The 20,546-nt window shown below is 53.9% G+C and overlaps 1 protein-coding gene and 1 long non-coding RNA gene across 2 annotated transcripts in view; one reads left to right on the forward strand and one right to left on the reverse strand.

Annotated features, from left to right (window-relative positions):
* The window catches only part of LOC149913500 (uncharacterized), a 207,287-nt gene that overhangs the window by 21,043 nt on the left and 165,698 nt on the right, over window positions 1-20,546 (reverse strand). The window lies entirely within an intron of this gene.
* LOC149913502 (uncharacterized) lies at window positions 8,991-14,018 on the forward strand. The gene is made up of 2 exons (XM_090129409.1): window positions 8,991-9,397; window positions 11,167-14,018. Exons 1-2 carry the CDS (start codon window positions 9,087-9,089, stop codon window positions 11,528-11,530), a joined length of 675 nt encoding a protein of 224 aa, XP_089985535.1. The 5' UTR covers window positions 8,991-9,086; the 3' UTR covers window positions 11,531-14,018.

Below are 20,546 nucleotides of genomic sequence, written 5' to 3' on the forward strand. Positions count from 1 at the left end.
CCTCTCTGCTGCTTCCGTCTCCTCCAGCCCCTCGCGCACACGCTCTCTGCTGCTCCTCCTGCAGGTCCGGGCACCTACACACTGCCCAGGCTGATGGGCCCCAATACGGCCTACACGTTGGCCAGCCCCTGCTACTCCATGAGGGGAAGGAGCCAGCGCGGCCGCTTTGACGAAGACCTCGCCAAGGTGAGCTCTGCTGCTCCTCTTTTCCATGTTAGCATCCAAAGCTGGGCTGCTCTCCCTGTGCCACAGGGGCTTCCAAGCCTGCTGCACCTTTGCTTAACGCAGGCTTCCAGGGAAAGAGAGAGCCTTGAATGTGATCCCAGCCCCGTGTGCCCATGACTCTCTTGCAGACTCCGGGTCCTGCGGCGTTGCCCAAAGTAGCTGTGGATGCCTACAAGACCAGGGCGCCCGCGTACACCATGGCGGCCCGACCAAAACCCGCAGAGGGCAAAGCAGCGAAGCCGGGGCCGGCAGACTACAGCGTAGGCCGGGTAAGGCAGCTAGCTGCTCAGCTCTTCCCCTCTGTTTCACAAGCACAGCCTTCACGCCTCTCCCCCTTCCCCCGAGGCTTCCTCCGGCCAAAGAGCTTCTGGCCGCAGGGACCAAGTGCCGGACAGCAGGCCTGCTCCCTGCCCTCGTGCCACCTCCGAGCAGAGGAAGGGACAGACAGCACAGCATGCAGCTTTTCCTCCCTCTGCTCCCTTTCCCTTCACGGGGCGTGCTGGTCCTTCACAAGCTCTTCTGGGGGACGCAGCTCAGAAGGGCTCCAGGCGGCACGCCCCCAGCGGAGGAGAGTTAGCTGCGAGGTCCCAGGTGCACATCCAGCCCTCTCCGAGACAGGAGGTGCCCGTAAGTGCACCTCCTGTCAGGCCAGCCCAGCTCCCTGAGCCAGCTCTGCTCCAGCTGCAGCGGCCCTGCGCTGGCACTCAGCCCTGCCCAGAGAGGCACCCGGGACTGTCTGGCATCGGGAGGGGTGCGGGACAGCAGGGTGCGAGGGCAGCAGAGAAGACAAGGGCCCTTGTGGATCTGCCTTTCCTTTTCGCCCTTCCAGGTGACGCTGATCAAGCCCCAGGCGCCTGCATCCACTTTTGGAATCCGGCACTCCCTCTACACAACCCCTCTGATTGTGGAATAAAACAGCCAAGTCTGGAAGGCCGCCTTTGCTTTCCTGGGACGGAAGGGGACGGGAAGACACCAATCAACTGCCGATTTCCACTTGATTCCATTTCTCTCTATCGACTTGGGCTTTTGCCCATTTTACTCTTGAACGTTAACAATTGGAGTAAGTCATCAATAAAATCAACTCAACACCTATATGTATGCTTTCCGGTTACTCCTTTTTCCTCGCCGCTGCACACAGGAATGCACCAGCGCTTCCTGAAGCCTTTCAAACTTCAGTGCGTTGGAAACCGCTGATGCTTGCTTGGTCAGCCGTTTGCATTACTGATGTCTGCCACGTGCTGAAGTAAAGACTAAACGAAGCAAATAGCAAAGGGAGGCCAGCCGTGGGCGGTGCATCCCTTCCAGCACCGACAGGTAGATTTTAGGGAGATGCCCGGGGCTTACAGGACAACGGTTCCAATGTTGGTCTGACCAGTTTGTTGCAGATCTTAATCAGGGAGATGGGGAAGGGGAGGACGGACACTATTATGAATGAGGGGAACGGGGAAAGGAAGGGGGGCGATAGGACAGATAGGAAAGAAGCAGCAAGGAGTCTCTATAGAAAGCAAGAAGGAGATAGTCACCACCGTGGATGCAGCGTGGTTCATAGTTCAGTCATTGATCTTCAGTAATGGTGGGTCGTCGGGCATTGTTGTTCTGTTGACGACGACGGTGACAGCACGGCGATGATGGCAACTCCTTTCCAGTGGTAGTACCAACTTATAAATTTATAAGTCCAAAGTGGTTGAGTCAGTTGTTTTTGGGGTGAGAGCTTCTGGCTTTTGGATCTCGGCAGGAACTCCTTTTGTTCCCATCTTCCGGGCCTTGCCAGCAGATAAGAGGGAGCAGGGAGGCGCCCACTTGTATCTTGCCTTCACAGGATACAATGGGATCATCCCCCAGTCTCCTGTAGCAAGCTGGACTTCTTTGGTCACAGCCTAGATCTTCCACCAGTAAACAGTGCTGAGCACTCTCTTCCGAAGGCAAACAGCTAAAATTGTCCACACAGTGATGTTGATTGCCACACGGCAACACCCATCACTCATCTCCTAAACAAGTCAGTCTCATCACAAGAAATACCTCAGGAAGCAAGCTTTGAGCCCAAACAAGATTGCTTGAAACTGCTGTGCAAATGACCGTTCCTGGTGGTGGGGAGAGAGAGAAAAAAGAGAGAAAGAGAGAAAGAGAGAAAGAGAGAGAAAGAAGGAAAGAAAAAGTAAGCAGAAGGGAAAAGAGGGGTGGGGAGTAAGGGGGGTTAAATGTTACACAGTTGTTAGAAGGGACTTCTTGGGCTTGGTTACAAAGGTTGCCCTGATCTGTTGGACTGGTTCATCATCAGTTGAAGTGGTTACAAAGTCCATGGAGGATACCGCTGGTTGTATAGGTTGAATCCACCATGGAACCACACAAGGAACAAACACAAGAGTTGCAACAGCACACAAAATAGGATGCGTTTCACCCGTGGGCAATTTGTTTAGCAACTTCTTCATTATCATTCAATTTTTAGACAACAATTAGAATCATTCATTTTGCCACAAACACCAGCCGGTGGCTCTTCAGCAGTGGTGACACCAATGTTTCCTAATGAAGAAAAGGTAGAAAGTGAAAAGAGACAACCATCCATTTGGCAACAGCCATACATTTAACAAGAACCAATAATGACAGATCAATAAGTAAAACAAATAGAGCTATTTGTGTCAGCTGCGTAGCCCACCCAGGAACTCCCAGTGGAAGCCAGGATCCAGATGGGAATTCTTCAGTAGAGGTTGTGGTGTTTCTCAACGGCCATACAATAGGACACTTCAGTTAATTCACCAAAAGCGTATCTAGTCCAATTTGACAGTATGCGGACTTGCCATGGAATGTTTTCTAAGATGATTTAGTGTCATGAGAACTCTCCACTTGAGCATTTCCAAAGCAATTCAGGTGCTGAGAGATAGAGCTCCTAGTTTGGCAAGTTCAAGTACTGTTACAGTCTACAGAACTTTTCACAGGAAAGCGTGCGACAGTAGAAAGCGTCAAAGAGGAGTAATCCCAGAAACATACACATCTCTTATCAAAACTTAGGCACCTTCCAACAGCCGTGTTTGGGATGGAGCTCCTGGGCTGGTGTGACACTGGAAAGCATCGGTGCAAAAGGCTTTATGACAGATTTCTCTTGTGCCCACATCTGACAGATATTAGATGGGTCCCTTGATTCATTTCCCAGTTTGTTAGGAATTTGGAAACACTGTGGAGGACTTACATGCAAATCATAATCAGTTTGATAAGAAGCGCTCAAAGGAAATGCTATCACTGTGCAGGGAGTATCAGGAAGCGAGGATGACGGCTAAGAACTCTGAACCCAGTTGTGAAGTTTAACAGATCCGAGCACCGACGTCAACCACCACCCACACCCACACCAACGCAAAACATAACACTATTGCAACCAAAACATGTCATCAAGAGGTATATTCAGTATTCTAGCGTGATCAGATCTTCTGTCACAAAACACAAATCAGCTATCAGCCTTTCTGTGTCCAATCAAGGTCCTGCGGGGATCTTCTGTAAAATGAAACAAGACACCGACTGGCCCTTTTTGGGCTTTGTTAATACGGTTAAAAAGTGAGGGAACAATCCAGCAAGTGTTGATTTTATATTCCTTTTTCGGGGTGTCTTTAGCCTCCCAAGCACATTCGTTAAGGGATTCCATTAGGGTTAGGGAAACCGGCCTCAGGTTAGCTGAGTGAATCGACACAGTCTGGCCAGGGAGATAAGAGGGTTTCCCTTAGCTTCTCAGCCACTGAACTGTGTGTGACTCACAGGGATAACTGGCAAGAGTGGTGAGGCCTTTGGACAGAAGGTGTTAAATCGAGGATCTCTTTGTTTCGCTTTGTGGTGAGCTTTCTAATGCATCCACTCTTCACCGCCCCCACCCCGCTCACTTGGGAGGGGTGAAGACATCAGGTTTCTAATGGCTTGGATAGCCGCTCAGGTTCCTCGGGAGAGGCCCTAGGACCTGGGCTCAAGATGGTGCTTGCCTCAAGATTCTTGAGCCTCTGTTCTGGCCACCAGTTAACTAATGTCTCTAACCTGACAGTGGCTAATCCATTCATCAGATCTCGTGGAACACCCTTGTGCCAGCCCTGTGTCCCGAGACAATTACCCTTATGATCAATATGTCGCCTACCTGTTTTTGCTGACAATGAGACCCTTCCAGTCCCACTGAGCTTTGGCCTAGGAGGCCTGGGGGCAAGGCTGACCGCTGCAAGCCTCACTGCCCTTGGCTCCAATTTCCTGGAGGAAGAAACCACTGGAAGAAACCATATTTCCTCCCATAGTTAATTGACTCCTGGGCAACCTCCCCCCACATCCGTCCTCTGTATCCTGACCGCAGATGGTTAGAGGTTACAGTTTCCTCTAACACTGCCCGGCTTCTTTCTGCCTGAGACGTAGCCTGTATCTTTCCTTGCAGTTGTGTGCCTATGGGTTTCAATGATCCTGGAAGCCCCCTAGTTAAAGTAGGCATTCTCTCAGGATCAACAGGCATCATCATAGATGATTCATGGTGTGGCTGCAGCTCTCTATCATAACACCATTTGGAGACAAGCAGCCTTTGGAACAGTCTCTACTAACTGATCAACTGTTCCAGTAATAGCAACTCCAGTAGCAATGGGGGGTTGTTGCTGGAGGGGGGAGAAGCTGAGAAGCGAGACGACTAACTCCTGGCTTCTCCATTGCGCTTGCCACAGCGTGCGTTTGTTCCGCACCTTTCCTGTGGATATGACAGTACGGCGGTTGTTCTGAAGCCTTGACAAGACTGCCACGGCTCTATTACGGTGCAGAACCAGAACTGTAAAGATCAGGGTAAGGGCTGACAAGGCAGACTTCCTGGTGGGTGTCTGCTACAGACCACCGAACCAGGATGAAGAGACAGGAGCAGCACTCTAGGAGGTTTCTGGAGTGTTTGGAGGATAACTTTCTGACGCAGCTGGTGAGAGAGCCGACGAGAGGAGCTGCCCCACTTGACCTGCTTTTCGCAATCGGAGAATGTCTGGTGGGAGATGTGGAGGTCGGGGGCTGTCTTGGACAGAGTGACCATGAAATGGTAGAGTTCTCAATTCTTGGTGGAGCCAGGAGGGGGAACAGCAAAACTGCTACCTTGGACTTCCGGAGGGCGGGCTTTGAATTCAGAAGGCTAGCAGGGGGAATCCTCTGGGTTTCAGACTTAGAGAGTAAAGGGGTCCAAGACGGCTGGTCGCTCTTCAAGAAGGTAGTCCTAAAGGCGCAGGGATGGCTGTCCCCCCGAGCCACAAAATGTGCCGGCAGGGAAGAAGACCAGCATGGATAAATAGGGAGCTATTCTTGAGGCTCCGGAAGAAAAGAGAATCTACCTCCTGTGGAAGAAGGGACGAGTGACTCAGAAAGAGTACAGAGAAGTTAAGATGTGTAGAGAGAAAATCAGAAAGGCAAAAGCCCAGCTTGAACTCAACCTGGCCGCTGGGGTTAAAAGGAACAAGAAACCCTTTTAAAAATACATCAACGATAAGAGGAGGACTCAGGAGAACCTTCATTCTTTACTGGATGAGGCTGGGAATGTGACCACTGAGGATAAGGAAAAGGCAGAGGTTCTGAATGCCTTCTTTACGTCTGTCTTTGAAGGTGACACCAGCTATCCTCAGGCTACTCCGCTCTCTGACCCGGAAGTCTGGACTGGAGTGTGGACAGAACCCCCCGCGATTCGGGAGGACGCAGTCAGAGACCTACTAGTCCAGCTGGACTGTCACAAGTCCATGGGGCCGGATGGGATTCACCCGAGAGTGCCAAGGGAACTGGCGCAGGTGATAGCCGAGCCGCTCGCCATTATCTATCAGCGCTCTTTGTTGACTGCTGAAGTCCAAGAAGACTGGAGGCTTGCCAATGTGACTCCCATCTATAAGAAGGGTTGAAAGGAGGATCCGGGGAACTACAGGCCTGCTAGCCTGACCTCCCGGTGCCAGGGAAGGTTATGGAGCAGATTGTCTTGAGGGAGATCACATGGCATCTGTGGGACAACGGGGGATCAGGCCTAGCCAGTATGGGTTCATGAAGGGCAGGTCCTGTTTGACCAACCTGATCTCCTTCTATGATCTAGTGACCCGCCTGGTAGACGAGAGAAAGGCTGCTGATGTAATCTACCTAGACTTCAGCAAGGCCTTTGACACTGTCTCCCACAGCACTCTCCTGCAGAAGCTGACAGCCCGTGACTTGGACGGGTATGCTCTTGGCTGGATAAGGAACTGGCTGGAAGACTGGGCACAGAGAGTGGTAGTGAATGGAGCTAAATGCAGCTGGTGACCGGTCACAAGCGGTGTTCCCCAGGGGTCGGTGCTGGGGCCTGTCCTCTTCAATAACTTTATTGATGACCTGGATGAGGGCACTGAGTGCACCCTCACTAAGTTTGGGGATGACGCCAAGTTGGCTGGAAGTGTCGATCTGCCTGGGGGTAGCGAGGCCCTACAGAGGGATCTGGACAGGCTGGATAGCTGGGCTGAAGCCAATGGGATGAGTCTCAACAAGACCAAATGCCGGGTCCTGCACTTTGGCTGCAACAACCCCAGGCAACGCTACATGCTTGGGGCGGAGTGGCTGGAAGACCACGTAGAGGAAATGGACCTGGGGGTGTTGATCGATGCTCGGCTGAACATGAGCCAGCAGTGTGCCCGGGTGGCCAAGAAGGCCAATGGCATCCTGGCCTGCATCAGGAACGGTGTTGCCAGCAGGAACAGGGAAGCGATTGTGCCCCTGCACTCAGCTCTGGTGAGGCCGCACCTCAAGTGCTGTGTCCAGTTTTGGGCCCCTCACTGCAAGAAAGACATTGAGGCCCTGGAGCGGGTTCAAAGAAGGGCAACAAAGCTGGTGAGGGGTCTGGAGCACAGGCCTTATGAGGAGCGGCTGAAGGAGCTGGGATTGTTCAGTGTGGAGAAGAGGAGGCTCAGAGGAGACCTTATTGCTCTCTATAACTACCTGAAGGGAGGTTGTAGTGAGCTGGGGGTCGGCCTCCTCTCTCATGTAACTGGTGATAGGACTAGAGGGAATGGCTTCAAGCTGCGCCAGGGGAGATTTAGAATGGACGTTAGGAAATACTACTTTTCTGAAAGAGTGGTCAGGCACTGGAATGGGCTGCCTAGGGAGGTGGTGGAGTCACTGACCCTGGAGGTGTTCAAGGAACAGTTGGATTTTGTGTTGAGGGATATGGTTTAGTGAGTACTACTGGTGATAGGTGGATGGTTGGACTGGGTGATCTTGGAGGTCTTCTCCAACCTTGGTGATTCTGTGATTCTGTGAGGTGTGGGGGCATCCTTGGAATCCAGCACAGAAGGACCAAGCACGTGCAAGGACGCAGAACCCTCCGCTAGTGGAAAGTGAAAATGTTGTTTCTGCATTGAACGTTGAAAAAGGGCAATTGATCTAAAGAATTAAGCTGTAACACATCCTTGGCAATAGCTGATGTGGAAAGTAAGAATACCATATACATATTAGTAACATATTTTAGAAACATAGTTACCGAATTACCTAACAAATTCTTTCTCACAAAGCTGCAATAGATTTTAAATGTTCTAAACAATGTGGGTAATAGTATTCTGAACTAGGAAACATACCGTAAGGTTGTTCATTGGACCGGCAGAAGTGAAATACATGCAACAAACTTTCAAGGAGTCAGGGCCTTTACACAAAGCAGAACTGTCCCACTCTGTGGGAATGTTAGGGTGCCACAGGCAGGCTCCAAGATACTCCCCTCTATCCTCCTTCCGAGCTTATCTCTATGCAAGGACAGATGAATGATCAGAACAATGACCCAGTGTAAAGGGCGCAAATGTTAGGGGGGTAATTAAACAATTAAGAGGCTATGTTTATGTTTATGTTGTAAAACAGACATCCAAAAGTTATGACCAAATGTTTGTTAAGAAAGCAATTGTTAGAAGGCAATTAACCAATTAAGATATTTGTGTTTGGGCGGCAAAGATTTGTGTTTACTTGGTATTTGTATGATTAGTGAAGGGTGGCAAAAGAGTGTGAACCTGCAGTACTCAGCCAGTGAGGAACCAGGGGAGAAAGAGATAAGCGTTGGGCAATAGGGGATAAAAGACGTAACACTGTTTTCTCTGTGCACTCCTGCTTGCAGGAGGCCCGCCGTTGCAATTGCGAATAAAATTTGCTTTATCAGAGAAACCGTCCTAGAAAATTATTTGGATATTTCCAACACGCTGGTGATCTCAGGGAAAGTACTGAGTACGTGCGCACCGTCTGGTTCTTAACGCTAGGATAGCGCACAGCGTTATTCGGAGAAACGGGACAGCCGCCGCCTGTACCAAGCGCCTAAGTCTGCAGAAAAGCATCTGCTCTCGGCAGCCAACGCCCGGCTTAGCAAGGTCAGCTCCGCAGCTGCGGATCCAGCAGCCCGCGAAAGCACGTCGCTTTTAACGCAGCTTGTTTCCCTTCATTCGATTCGCCTCCGAAAGCTCCTCCTTGCCCGCGCCCCCAGCCCCGCCCGGGGAGCCCCGCCACGGGAGGCTGCAGGCGCCGCTAGTAGTAACGCTCCGCGTCCCGCAGGCCCTCCGGCGCGTCGGCCAACGACGGGCAGCGCGGCCCGCGTGGCCCGCGCCACAGCAGCTCGGCCAGGCCAGGCCCGGCTCCGCCGCTCGCTCCTCGTACGGCCGCAGCACAACGGCCGCGCCGGCCCGGCCCGGCCCGGCCCGGCCCCGCCGCGCCCGCCATCGTCATCACGCCGCGCCGGGCGTCATCACGCCGCGCCGCGCTCCCATTGGCTGCGCCGCCGCTCGCGGAGCTCTGATTGGGCGGCGGGCGCGCGTTGGGCGGCGGTTGAACGCGGCGCGGGCGGGCGGTGCTGTCGCGCCGTGCGGGAGCGGGGCTCGGTGCGCTCGCGCCGTTCCTCGGCCCTCATGGCTCCTGCCCGCAGGAAGGCGGCCGCGGCCACGGGCGCGCGCGGCAGGAAGCTGAGCGCCTTCCTGAAGGACTTCGACCGGGAGGGTAGGCCGCGGGCGGGCGGGCGGGCCGAGCTCTGCGCTCGGGCCGCGTCCGACGCCGCGTCAGTCCCCGCAGCGAGGAGCCGGGTCGAGCAGCTGCGGGCGAGCGGGGAGCGCCTGGTCAAGGAGATGGAGAACCTGTACGACGTGGAGCTCCTCCGGCTGCCCGTGGCGCTCCGCGAGATGAACTGGCTGCAGTTCTTCGGTAGCGGCGGGGGGCGTCCTGGGTGAGGTTTGGGGTCCTGGGAAACTTTGTGGCCAGCGTAAGGGCTTTGGGGAGTGTTGGGGGGTGGCCCAGTGATGGGCCACTGAGGATTTCTGAGGGGGGTCTTGGAGCGTTCTGGGCATTTGGGGAGGGTTTTGAGGAGGTGTGGGGGCATCCTTGGAATTTGGGGGAAAGGCTGCATAGCTCGGTGTTGCCATCGTGGATCCTATTCTTCTTCAGGGTGAGATGGGGGTGCAGCGGGAGCCAGCAGTGTTCTGGGCTGCATTAAAAAGGGGTGGCCAGTGGGGAGAGGGAGGTGATTTGCCCTCCTCTACTCGGCTCTTGTGAGGCCTCATCTGCAGTACTGTGCCCAGACCTGAGGCCTCCGGCACAACAAAGACGCAGAGCTCTTGGAACGAGTCCAGAGCAGGACCACTAAGATGATCAGAGAGCTGGAGCACCTCTCCTGTGAAGAAAGGTTGAGGGAACCAGGCTGGTTTAGCCCTTAGGAGAAGAGAAGGCTCCAGGGGAACCTCTGGAACTGTGGCCTTCCAATACTTGAAGGGGGTGTATAAACAGCAGGGGGAATGACTGTTTACAAGGGTGGATAGTGATAGGAGAAGGGGGAATGGGGAGGTTTAGGTATGACATTAGTGGGAAGTCTTTCACTCTGACGGTGGTGAGGCACTGGAACAGGTTGCCCAAGGAGGCTGTGGATGCCCCATTCCTGCAGGCATTCAAGGCCAGGCTGGATGTGGCTCTGGGCAGCCTGGTCTGCTGGTTGTCGACCCTGCATGTAGCAGGGGGTTGAAACGAGATGGTCATTGTGGTCCTTTTCAACCCAAGCCATTCTATGATTCTATGATATGGTTCTACGACTCCTGGCCTGTCTGGGCCGGACTGGGCAAAGAAAAATTGTCTGGTGCCACGTATGCACTCCAGAACAGAGTGAACAACAAGAACACGTGTACTTCATTTACATGTATCTTTGGTACAAGCTAAAAAAGAGGGCAACCAAATCATCATGCTGGTGGCTGCACACGGCTGAGCTGGCCGTGCCAGACGGAAGGGACTTTCAGTGCACTTCCCCGCTGGGATTCTCTCCCTTGCAGGTGACGCTGATCAAGCCCCAGGAGCCCCGGGCGGCACGGGGCTGGAACTGAGAGCTCGGTCCAACTGCAGGTGGCGGCAGCGTGCGCTACAGCTTTTTCCTGGCTGGAGTGCGAGGTGGAAAAGGCGTGGAGGGCGCGGCTTCAGGCCAGCCGGGAGATGTCACAGCAGAGATGACATCACCCGGAGCCCGCGTGCTGTCACAATGCACTGCCATGACGACGCCGGGCCCTCCCCAAGGACAGCTGCCCGCCGGCTCCAGGCACCTCATTCGTGAGCTGTGCTGCCCGCAGCCGCTCGCCGTGCGCTGTGCCCGAGAGCAGCCCCAGCAGCAGACCAGCTCAGCCTCTTCGCGCTCGTCCTCCAAGGCTCTCAGAGGTGAGGGAGAGCTCCAGCACGCTTCAGGCTGCAGAGCCCGGCCGCAGGATGCGGGCTTAGCTCCGCTGTGCGTGAGGGGCGTGCAGCACGAGTGGCAGGACTGCCGTGAGCAGGAGAAATTGCTGCTGGCCCTTCTGGCTTGGGAGCTGCAAGCCACGTGGCGGGCGGCTCGCAGCTGGGCAAAGGAGACAGCCCTCTCCTGCCTGCCCCTCTGGGCTCCGAGGGGCGGGGGGCAGGAAGCAAAGCTCACCCGTTGCCTCTGCCAGGGCAGCCCGTCACTAACTCCTCTGCTCTTGCCTTTAGGTTTGGAGGCACGTGCCTGCCAGCATGGACGAAGCCTGGGTGGGGACGTGGAGACCTCATCGCCCACGCGGCCTCATCTCGGCCCAGTTCCCCAGCCCCGGGCCCCAGTACTCCATCCCGGGGACAACAGGTACAGCGGCCATCCCCAGGGCGGGGCGCGCATCAGGGACATCACAGGGCAGAGCAGCTCCCGAGCCTTTCCCCGTTCCGGCAGAGCCTCCCACAGACTCAGCTCGGCAGCTGCACAGAGGCGCTCTGGGGGCTCTCGCTATGGAGTGCCTGCACGCGTGGTGCGAGAAGGCCTTTGGAAACTGCTGGCTACAGGCAGCGTGCTGGCCAAAGCTCCGCTCTCTTTTTCCGGTGACTTTGCAAGGCGCTGGCTCAGCCGTTTGCACTCAGGGGCTGACTCTTGTGCGCTGCGAGGCCCCGCACGGCTCGCCTCCGTTGGTCTGGGAGGAAGAAGTCACGTGGGAAGGGAATGTCAGGAGGCCAGGCGCCTAACTGCGCCTAACTGCTCCACAGGAGCTTGAAACGTGCAGCTGCTCAGGGGTGTGCTCTCTTCTGCTTTTCCTCCTAGGTTTCGTGGGCCACAGCCCCACCAAAGCCCGTGCCCCCGCATACACGTTTCGCGGGACCAAACCGCCTGCGGCCGAGAGCTGCGGGCCAGGTCCCTGCTACTTTGTGGAGCCCGCCATCACCAGGAACGGGAAGTACGTGGCTCCGGGCGCCCACCTTTGCGGACGACCCACGACGGAGACCACCGTCACCCCCGGACCCAGTGAGTACCACTTCTGCAGCGCTTCCCCCACACAGGACGAGCACGGGGCTTTTGCCCTGAGTCAGCTCGCGCCCTGATGGAGCTGTAGGTCTTTTGCGAGAGAACACAAACGGCTCTGAGCAGCGATAAACGCCCTCGGAGAAGGACCGCTGCCCAGCACCACGGGCTGAGGGCACAAGGACCCCGCGTCCGAAAAGAGCAAAGAGCCATGGGCTGACAGGAGGGACAGCACAGCAGGACATAGTGGCGGGGCACAGAAAAGCGTCCCCACGTGCTGCCTGGGTCCCCCAGCAATCCTGCAGCTCTTCAGAAGACCCTTTCCTCGGGCCATTGTCTCTGCGGCTGCAGAGGGAGACCAGCACTTCACAGCTTTCTTCCTCTTCTCCTCCGCCCCAGGTGACTACCGCACCGAGGCAGCCAACAGGCACATCTTCAAGTGCCCACCGGTGCAGTCCATGGCCTTCCGGCGGGAGCCCCTGCGGACAGACCGCCCTCCAGGTACGCCGACCCTGGCAAAGGCAGACCCTTCAGCCTGAGCATCGTCCAGGGCCGGGCTGCTGCCCAGCACCAGCAGCGGGCCTACTGCGCAGCCTGCGCAGCGCTGGGGCCGCAAGCTTTCTGGCATGACCAACACCTCTCGGCCCGCAGAGGCTCCGGCTGCTCGGGCTCGGAGCTGCCGGCACTGGCCCAGTGCCAGAGTAGAGGGAGGAACTGGCAGAGGGGCGAGACCTCCCACCAGCAGGCTGGGCAGGCTGCCCCTCTCTGCTGCTTCCGTCTCCTCCAGCCCCTCGCGCACACGCTCTCTGCTGCTCCTCCTGCAGGTCCGGGCACCTACACACTGCCCAGGCTGATGGGCCCCAATACGGCCTACACGTTGGCCAGCCCCTGCTACTCCATGAGGGGAAGGAGCCAGCGCGGCCGCTTTGACGAAGACCTCGCCAAGGTGAGCTCTGCTGCTCCTCTTTTCCATGTTAGCATCCAAAGCTGGGCTGCTCTCCCTGTGCCACAGGGGCTTCCAAGCCTGCTGCACCTTTGCTTAACGCAGGCTTCCAGGGAAAGAGAGAGCCTTGAATGTGATCCCAGCCCCGTGTGCCCATGACTCTCTTGCAGACTCCGGGTCCTGCGGCGTTGCCCAAAGTAGCTGTGGATGCCTACAAGACCAGGGCGCCCGCGTACACCATGGCGGCCCGACCAAAACCCGCAGAGGGCAAAGCAGCGAAGCCGGGGCCGGCAGACTACAGCGTAGGCCGGGTAAGGCAGCTAGCTGCTCAGCTCTTCCCCTCTGTTTCACAAGCACAGCCTTCACGCCTCTCCCCCTTCCCCCGAGGCTTCCTCCGGCCAAAGAGCTTCTGGCCGCAGGGACCAAGTGCCGGACAGCAGGCCTGCTCCCTGCCCTCGTGCCACCTCCGAGCAGAGGAAGGGACAGACAGCACAGCATGCAGCTTTTCCTCCCTCTGCTCCCTTTCCCTTCACGGGGCGTGCTGGTCCTTCACAAGCTCTTCTGGGGGACGCAGCTCAGAAGGGCTCCAGGCGGCACGCCCCCAGCGAAGGAGAGTTAGCTGCGAGGTCCCAGGTGCACATCCAGCCCTGTCCGAGACAGGAGGTGCCCGTAAGCGCACCTCCTGTCAGGCCAGCCCAGCTCCCTGAGCCAGCTCTGCTCCAGCTGCAGCGGCCCTGCGCTGGCGCTCAGCCCTGCCCAGAGAGGCACCCGGGACTGTCTGGCATCGGGAGGGGTGCGGGACAGCAGGGTGCGAGGGCAGCAGAGAAGACAAGGGCCCTTGTGGATCTGCCTTTCCTTTTCGCCCTTCCAGGTGACGCTGATCAAGCCCCAGGCGCCTGCATCCACTTTTGGAATCCGGCACTCCCTCTACACAACCCCTCTGATTGTGGAATAAAACAGCCAAGTCTGGAAGGCCGCCTTTGCTTTCCTGGGACGGAAGGGGACGGGAAGACACCAATCAACTGCCGATTTCCACTTGATTCCATTTCTCTCTATCGACTTGGGCTTTTGCCCATTTTACTCTTGAACGTTAACAATTGGAGTAAGTCATCAATAAAATCAACTCAACACCTATATGTATGCTTTCCGGTTACTCCTTTTTCCTCGCCGCTGCACACAGGAATGCACCAGCGCTTCCTGAAGCCTTTCAAACTTCAGTGCGTTGGAAACCGCTGATGCTTGCTTGGTCAGCCGTTTGCATTACTGATGTCTGCCACGTGCTGAAGTAAAGACTAAACGAAGCAAATAGCAAAGGGAGGCCAGCCGTGGGCGGTGCATCCCTTCCAGCGCCGACAGGTAGATTTTAGGGAGATGCCCGGGGCTTACAGGACAACGGTTCCAATGTTGGTCTGACCAGTTTGTTGCAGATCTTAATCAGGGAGATGGGGAAGGGGAGGACGGACACTATTATGAATGAGGGGAACGGGGAAAGGAAGGGGGGCGATAGGACAGATAGGAAAGAAGCAGCAAGGAGTCTCTATAGAAAGCAAGAAGGAGATAGTCACCACCGTGGATGCAGCGTGGTTCATAGTTCAGTCATTGATCTTCAGTAATGGTGGGTCGTCGGGCATTGTTGTTCTGTTGACGACGACGGTGACAGCACGGCGATGATGGCAACTCCTTTCCAGTGGTAGTACCAACTTATAAATTTATAAGTCCAAAGTGGTTGAGTCAGTTGTTTTTGGGGTGAGAGCTTCTGGCTTTTGGATCTCGGCAGGAACTCCTTTTGTTCCCATCTTCCGGGCCTTGCCAGCAGATAAGAGGGAGCAGGGAGGCGCCCACTTGTATCTTGCCTTCACAGGATACAATGGGATCATCCCCCAGTCTCCTGTAGCAAGCTGGACTTCTTTGGTCACAGCCTAGATCTTCCACCAGTAAACAGTGCTGAGCACTCTCTTCCGAAGGCAAACAGCTAAAATTGTCCACACAGTGATGTTGATTGCCACACGGCAACACCCATCACTCATCTCCTAAACAAATCAGTCTCATCACAAGAAATACCTCAGGAAGCAAGCTTTGAGCCCAAACAAGATTGCTTGAAACTGCTGTGCAAATGACCGTTCCTGGTGGTGGGGAGAGAGAGAAAAAAGAGAGAAAGAGAGAAAGAGAGAGAAAGAAGGAAAGAAAAAGTAAGCAGAAGGGAAAAGAGGAGTGGGGAGTAAGGGGGGTTAAATGTTACACAGTTGTTAGAAGGGGCTTCTTGGGCTTGGTTACAAAGGTTGCCCTGATCTGTTGGACTGGTTCATCATCAGTTGAAGTGGTTACAGAGTCCATGGAGGATACCGCTGGTTGTATAGGTTGAATCCACCATGGAACCACACAAGGAACAAACACAAGAGTTGCAACAGCACACAAAATAGGATGCGTTTCACCCGTGGGCAATTTGTTTAGCAACTTCTTCATTATCATTCAATTTTTAGACAACAATTAGAATCATTCATTTTGCCACAAACACCAGCCGGTGGCTCTTCAGCAGTGGTGACACCAATGTTTCCTAATGAAGAAAAGGTAGAAAGTGAAAAGAGACAACCATCCATTTGGCAACAGCCATACATTTAACAAGAACCAATAATGACAGATCAATAAGTAAAACAAATAGAGCTATTTGTGTCAGCTGCGTAGCCCACCCAGGAACTCCCAGTGGAAGCCAGGATCCAGATGGGAATTCTTCAGTAGAGGTTGTGGTGTTTCTCAACGGCCATACAATAGGACACTTCAGTTAATTCACCAAAAGCGTATCTAGTCCAATTTGACAGTATGCGGACTTGCCATGGAATGTTTTCTAAGATGATTTAGTGTCATGAGAACTCTCCACTTGAGCATTTCCAAAGCAATTCAGGTGCTGAGAGATAGAGCTCCTAGTTTGGCAAGTTCAAGTACTGTTACAGTCTACAGAACTTTTCACAGGAAAGCGTGCGACAGTAGAAAGCGTCAAAGAGGAGTAATCCCAGAAACATACACATCTCTTATCAAAACTTAGGCACTTTCCAACAGCCGTGTTTGGGATGGAGCTCCTGGGCTGGTGTGACACTGGAAAGCATCGGTGCAAAAGGCTTTATGACAGATTTCTCTTGTGCCCACATCTGACAGATATTAGATGGGTCCCTTGATTCATTTCCCAGTTTGTTAGGAATTTGGAAACACTGTGGAGGACTTACATGCAAATCATAATCAGTTTGATAAGAAGCGCTCAAAGGAAATGCTATCACTGTGCAGGGAGTATCAGGAAGCGAGGATGACGGCTAAGAACTCTGAACCCAGTTGTGAAGTTTAACAGATCCGAGCACCGACGTCAACCACCACCCACACCCACACCAACGCAAAACATAACACTATTGCAACCAAAACATGTCATCAAGAGGTATATTCAGTATTCTAGCGTGATCAGATCTTCTGTCACAAAACACAAATCAGCTATCAGCCTTTCTGTGTCCAATCAAGGTCCTGCGGGGATCTTCTGTAAAATGAAACAAGACACCGACTGGCCCTTTTTGGGCTTTGTTAATACGGTTAAAAAGTGAGGGAACAATCCAGCAAGTGTTGATTTTATATTCCTTTTTCGGGGTGTCTTTAGCCTCCCAAGCACATTCGTTAAGGGATTCCATTAGGGTTAGGGAAACCGGCCTCAGGTTAGCTGAGTGAATCGACACAGTCTGGCCAGGGAGATAAGAGGGTTTCCCTTAGCTTCTCAGCCACTGAACTGTGTGTGACTCACAGGGATAACTGGCAAGAGTGGTGAGGCCTTTGGACAGAAGGTGTTAATTCGAGGATCTCTTTGTTTCGCTTTGTGGTGAGCTTTCTAATGCATCCACTCTTCACCGCCCCCACCCCGCTCACTTGGGAGGGGTGAAGACATCAGGTTTCTAATGGCTTGGATAGCCGCTCAGGTTCCTCGGGAGAGGCCCTAGGACCTGGGCTCAAGATGGTGCTTGCCTCAAGATTCTTGAGCCTCTGTTCTGGCCACCAGTTAACTAATGTCTCTAACCTGACAGTGGCTAATCCATTCATCAGATCTCGTGGAACACCCTTGTGCCAGCCCTGTGTCCCGAGACAATTACCCTTATGATCAATATGTCGCCTACCTGTTTTTGCTGACAATGAGACCCTTCCAGTCCCACTGAGCTTTGGCCTAGGAGGCCTGGGGGCAAGGCTGACCGCTGCAAGCCTCACTGCCCTTGGCTCCAATTTCCTGGAGGAAGAAACCACTGGAAGAAACCATATTTTCTCCCATAGTTAATTGACTCCTGGGCAACCTCCCCCCACGTCCGTCCTCTGTATCCTGACCGCAGATGGTTAGAGGTTACAGTTTCCTCTAACACTGCCCGGCTTCTTTCTGCCTGAGACGTAGCCTGTATCTTTCCTTGCAGTTGTGTGCCTATGGGTTTCAATGATCCTGGAAGCCCCCTAGTTAAAGTAGGCATTCTCTCAGGATCAACAGGCATCATCATAGATGATTCATGGTGTGGCTGCAGCTCTCTATCATAACACCATTTGGAGACAAGCAGCCTTTGGAACAGTCTCTACTAACTGATCAACTGTTCCAGTAATAGCAACTCCAGTAGCAATGGGGGGTTGTTGCTGGAGGGGGGAGAAGCTGAGAAGCGAGACGACTAACTCCTGGCTTCTCCATTGCGCTTGCCACAGCGTGCGTTTGTTCCGCACCTTTCCTGTGGATATGACAGTACGGCGGTTGTTCTGAAGCCTTGACAAGACTGCCACGGCTCTATTACGGTGCAGAACCAGAACTGTAAAGATCAGGGTAAGGGCTGACAAGGCAGACTTCCTGGTGGGTGTCTGCTACAGACCACCGAACCAGGATGAAGAGACAGGAGCAGCACTCTAGGAGGTTTCTGGAGTGTTTGGAGGATAACTTTCTGACGCAGCTGGTGAGAGAGCCGACGAGAGGAGCTGCCCCACTTGACCTGCTTTTCGCAATCGGAGAATGTCTGGTGGGAGATGTGGAGGTCGGGGGCTGTCTTGGACAGAGTGACCATGAAATGGTAGAGTTCTCAATTCTTGGTGGAGCCAGGAGGGGGAACAGCAAAACTGCTACCTTGGACTTCCGGAGGGCGGGCTTTGAATTCAGAAGGCTAGCAGGGGGAATCCTCTGGGTTTCAGACTTAGAGAGTAAAGGGGTCCAAGATGGCTGGTCGCTCTTCAAGAAGGTAGTCCTAAAGGCGCAGGGATGGCTGTCCCCCCGAGCCACAAAATGTGCCGGCAGGGAAGAAGACCAGCATGGATAAATAGGGAGCTATTCTTGAGGCTCCGGGAGAAAAGAGAATCTACCTCCTGTGGAAGAAGGGACGAGTGACTCAGAAAGAGTACAGAGAAGTTAAGATGTGTAGAGAGAAAATCAGAAAGGCAAAAGCCCAGCTTGAACTCAACCTGGCCGCTGGGGTTAAAAGGAACAAGAAACCCTTTTAAAAATACATCAACGATAAGAGGAGGACTCAGGAGAACCTTCATTCTTTACTGGATGAGGCTGGGAATGTGACCACTGAGGATAAGGAAAAGGCAGAGGTTCTGAATGCCTTCTTTACGTCTGTCTTTGAAGGTGACACCAGCTATCCTCAGGCTACTCCGCTCTCTGACCCGGAAGTCTGGACTGGAGTGTGGACAGAACCCCCCGCGATTCGGGAGGACGCAGTCAGAGACCTACTAGTCCAGCTGGACTGTCACAAGTCCATGGGGCCGGATGGGATTCACCCGAGAGTGCCAAGGGAACTGGCGCAGGTGATAGCCGAGCCGCTCGCCATTATCTATCAGCGCTCTTTGTTGACTGCTGAAGTCCAAGAAGACTGGAGGCTTGCCAATGTGACTCCCATCTATAAGAAGGGTTGAAAGGAGGATCCGGGGAACTACAGGCCTGCTAGCCTGACCTCCCGGTGCCAGGGAAGGTTATGGAGCAGATTGTCTTGAGGGAGATCACATGGCATCTGTGGGACAACGGGGGATCAGGCCTAGCCAGTATGGGTTCATGAAGGGCAGGTCCTGTTTGACCAACCTGATCTCCTTCTATGATCTAGTGACCCACCTGGTAGACGAGAGAAAGGCTGCTGATGTAATCTACCTAGACTTCAGCAAGGCCTTTGACACTGTCTCCCACAGCACTCTCCTGCAGAAGCTGACAGCCCGTGACTTGGACGGGTACGCTCTTGGCTGGATAAGGAACTGGCTGGAAGACTGGGCACAGAGAGTGGTAGTGAATGGAGCTAAATGCAGCTGGTGACCGGTCACAAGCGGTGTTCCCCAGGGGTCGGTGCTGGGGCCTGTCCTCTTCAATAACTTTATTGATGACCTGGATGAGGGCACTGAGTGCACCCTCACTAAGTTTGGGGATGACGCCAAGTTGGCTGGAAGTGTCGATCTGCCTGGGGGTAGCGAGGCCCTACAGAGGGATCTGGACAGGCTGGATAGCTGGGCTGAAGCCAATGGGATGAGTCTCAACAAGACCAAATGCCGGGTCCTGCACTTTGGCTGCAACAACCCCAGGCAACGCTACATGCTTGGGGCGGAGTGGCTGGAAGACCACGTAGAGGAAATGGACCTGGGGGTGTTGATTGATGCTCGGCTGAACATGAGCCAGCAGTGTGCCCGGGTGGCCAAGAAGGCCAATGGCATCCTGGCCTGCATCAGGAACGGTGTTGCCAGCAGGAACAGGGAAGCGATTGTGCCCCTGCACTCAGCTCTGGTGAGGCCGCACCTCAAGTGCTGTGTCCAGTTTTGGGCCCCTCACTGCAAGAAAGACATTGAGGCCCTGGAGCGGGTTCAAAGAAGGGCAACAAAGCTGGTGAGGGGTCTGGAGCACAGGCCTTATGAGGAGCGGCTGAAGGAGCTGGGATTGTTCAGTGTGGAGAAGAGGAGGCTCAGAGGAGACCTTATTGCTCTCTATAACTACCTGAAGGGAGGTTGTAGTGAGCTGGGGGTCGGCCTCCTCTCTCATGTAACTGGTGATAGGACTAGAGGGAATGGCTTCAAGCTGCGCCAGGGGAGATTTAGAATGGACGTTAGGAAATACTACTTTTCTGAAAGAGTGGTCAGGCATTGGAATGGGCTGCCTAGGGAGGTGGTGGAGTCACTGACCCTGGAGGTGTTCAAGGAACAGTTGGATTTTGTGTTGAGGGATATGGTTTAGTGAGTACTACTGGTGATAGGTGGATGGTTGGACTGGGTGATCTTGGAGGTCTTCTCCAACCTTGGTGATTCTGTGATTCTGTGAGGTGTGGGGGCATCCTTGGAATCCAGCACAGAAGGACCAAGCACGTGCAAGGACGCAGAACCCTCCGCTAGTGGAAAGTGAAAATGTTGTTTCTGCATTGAACGTTGAAAAAGGGCAATTGATCTAAAGAATTAAGCTGTAACACATCCTTGGCAATAGCTGATGTGGAAAGTAAGAATACCATATACATATTAGTAACATATTTTAGAAACATAGTTACCGAATTACCTAACAAATTCTTTCTCACAAAGCTGCAATAGATTTTAAATGTTCTAAACAATGTGGGTAATAGTATTCTGAACTAGGAAACATACCGTAAGGTTGTTCATTGGACCGGCAGAAGTGAAATACATGCAACAAACTTTCAAGGAGTCAGGGCCTTT

Source organism: Phasianus colchicus, chromosome 36 (genome assembly GCF_987193195.1).
Source record: "Phasianus colchicus chromosome 36, bPhaCol1.hap1.1, whole genome shotgun sequence".
In the NCBI taxonomy this organism is placed as follows: Eukaryota; Metazoa; Chordata; class Aves; order Galliformes; family Phasianidae; genus Phasianus; species Phasianus colchicus.